The 2,500-nt window shown below is 50.3% G+C and overlaps 1 protein-coding gene across 1 annotated transcript in view; it reads left to right on the top strand.

The window, feature by feature from the left end:
• LOC134468224 (nesprin-2) overlaps positions 1-2,500 on the top strand; it is a 270,548-nt gene that overhangs the window by 250,506 nt on the left and 17,542 nt on the right. The window contains exons 108-109 of the mRNA XM_063222166.1: positions 479-821; positions 1,728-1,796. Of these exons, the coding sequence (XP_063078236.1) occupies positions 479-821; positions 1,728-1,796 (412 nt within the window). The remainder of the gene's footprint in view (positions 1-478; positions 822-1,727; positions 1,797-2,500) is intronic.

Here is a 2,500-nt window from a genome sequence, read left to right as displayed (position 1 = left end):
TCTCTACCTGCTCACTCTGTATCTCTTACGTTCTGTCTGTCTTTCTGGGTCATACTCTCTCTCTCTCTCTCTCTCTCTCTCTCTCTCTCTCTCTCTCTCTCTCTCTCTCTCTCTCTCTCTCTCTCTCCGTTTCTCTGTTTCTCTCTCTCTCTCTCTCTCCGTTTCTCTGTTTCTCTCTCTCTCTCTCTCCGTTTCTCTGTCTCTTTCTCTCTCTTTCTCTCTCCCTCTCTCTCTGTTCATCTCTCTTTCTCTCCATTTCTGAATCATATTCTCCTCTCTCTCTCTCTCTCTCTCTCTCTCTCTCTCTCTCTCTCTCTCTCTCTCTCTCTCTCTCTCTCTTACTTTCTGTCTCTCTATTGCTGGGTCATACCCCCCCCCCTCCTCTCTTCTCTTCTCTTCTCTTCTCTTCTCTTCTCTTCTCTTCTCTTCTCTTCTCTTCCCTTCTCTTCTCTTCTCTTTGACCTTGTCCTGTCTGCAGGAGCTGAGAGAGGAGCCAGAGCTCCACCAGGCCTCCCCCTCCTCCTCCGCCTCCGCCTCCTCGTCCTTGGGCCCCATGGCCAGGCACGGCCCTTCTTCTTCGTTCCTGGGCGAGCCCTACTTCTCCTCCTCGCCCCTGATCCCCGGCCACCACCCGCACCCGCACCCCCACCCGCAGGTGCCTGTGTGCTTGGTGGCCCCCCTGCTGGAGCGATCGCGATCGGGCCGCGAGACGCCGGTGAGCGTGGACTCCATCCCACTGGAGTGGGACCACACGGGGGACGTGGGCGGCTCTTCCTCGCACGAGGAGGATGACGAGGGCACCTTCTACAGCACGCTCTCCGGTGAGGAGTTGTTATTGATTAGTTGATTTGTTATTGATTTATTAGTGCACGCAAGATACAGTGTACTCACGCACATACACAACCACACACGCACACTAGCCGTCCTTGTTCTCACGCCTGGCTGGGGGGGGGTCCTCGTTATATTTTACTCACACACACATACATACACACAAGCGTGCGCGCACACACACACACACACACACACACACACACACACACACACACACACACACACCAGGCTTGTACGAAATTCCGAATGGAAAGAATTTCAATTCAAAATAATGCCATAATACGAACACTAGATGGTGTCATTACCTTGAATTTCTTTGAATTTAAGCTACACCACCCATTGAGAGTACATAGAACACCACCACCTAGTGTTAATATTATGGCATTACTTTGAATTCAAATTCATTCAATTCGGAATTTCGTACAAGCCTGACACACACACACGTGCGTGAGTATGCACGCACGCGCACACACACAAGCCGTCCTTGTTCTCATTATATTTTACTCACACACACATACATACACACAAGCGTGCGCGCACACATACACACACACTTGACAGAGGATATCAAAATGGCCGCCATTGCTGCCTTTCTGTTGAGATACATGTGTTTTGTGTGTGTACTTACTTGTGTGTATTTGTGTCTGTATAGGTTTTTGTCTGTGTCTGTGTGTATTTTTGTCTTTGTATTACTGTATGTTGTTTAGCAACTACCCCTGTGTTTTGTGTGCGTTCATGTGTGTGTGCGTGCGTCCGTGCGTGTGTATGTGTATGTGTGTGTGCGTCCGTGCGTGTGTGTGTGTGCGTGTGTCTGTGTGTGTGTGTGTGTGCACGCATTTGTGTGTGTGTGTGTGTGTGTGTGCGTGTGATGTACCCCTTTTCTTGTACCCCTCTAGATGTGTCCGTGACAGAGAGTGTGGAGGTGTTCATGAGTGGCACTGCCCTCTTACTGGGAGAGACATTGGGTAGGCACCACTACCCCACCCCCCACTCACCCCTCGAACCCACACCCCCCTCCTCTCTCCAAGTCTTAAGCGGCGTACACACACATTGCTAGCTTCTCGCCTACTCGCCACTATTTCATGGAACGTTCGCTGAAAGTTATCGCGGCTTTAACTGCCAATGAACAGGCGAGAAGTACCGAGCTCTGCATTTCGATTGGTTACTTGCTTACTCGCCTCGCTCGAAGATAAAATATTTTCAACTCGGGATCCGCCCACATCGCATCGCTTGTACAGTACTTGCTACTCGCCTGCTAGTCTCGCTGGAACACATTGACATTTTATTGAGTTCATTCGCTGAGCGAGTAACTAGCAGCGACGTGTGTGTACGGCCCTTGAGACTAAGTGGCTTGAGGGCATGCACCTCCCTACACCAGGGTTGCCAGATGAGACTGATGATTTCCAGCCCAAAAAAAAATCTTCAAAGCCCGCCCGGAAGCACTAAATCCCACCTCAATTTGAACTAAATTCTGTTGATTTCTTTCTACGGCCGTGAATTGGCAGAAAAAAAAATCCGCCCGAATGCCATTTATACCTAGCCTTGCACGCCATCCTACGCACGTCCGCCAAAGGATTGGCTCCACTACTAATGAAACGGTAGTATTATGGGATGGTCAGGACTAGCCAGGCCGTGCCCTCCTTGAGACGCAACAGCTTCAGGGTTGCTA

This window comes from Engraulis encrasicolus, chromosome 18 (assembly GCF_034702125.1).
Source record: "Engraulis encrasicolus isolate BLACKSEA-1 chromosome 18, IST_EnEncr_1.0, whole genome shotgun sequence".
NCBI classification, from domain to species: Eukaryota; Metazoa; Chordata; class Actinopteri; order Clupeiformes; family Engraulidae; genus Engraulis; species Engraulis encrasicolus.
Note: the sequence above shows the minus strand (reverse complement) of the source record. Positions and strands in the feature narration are given on the sequence as shown.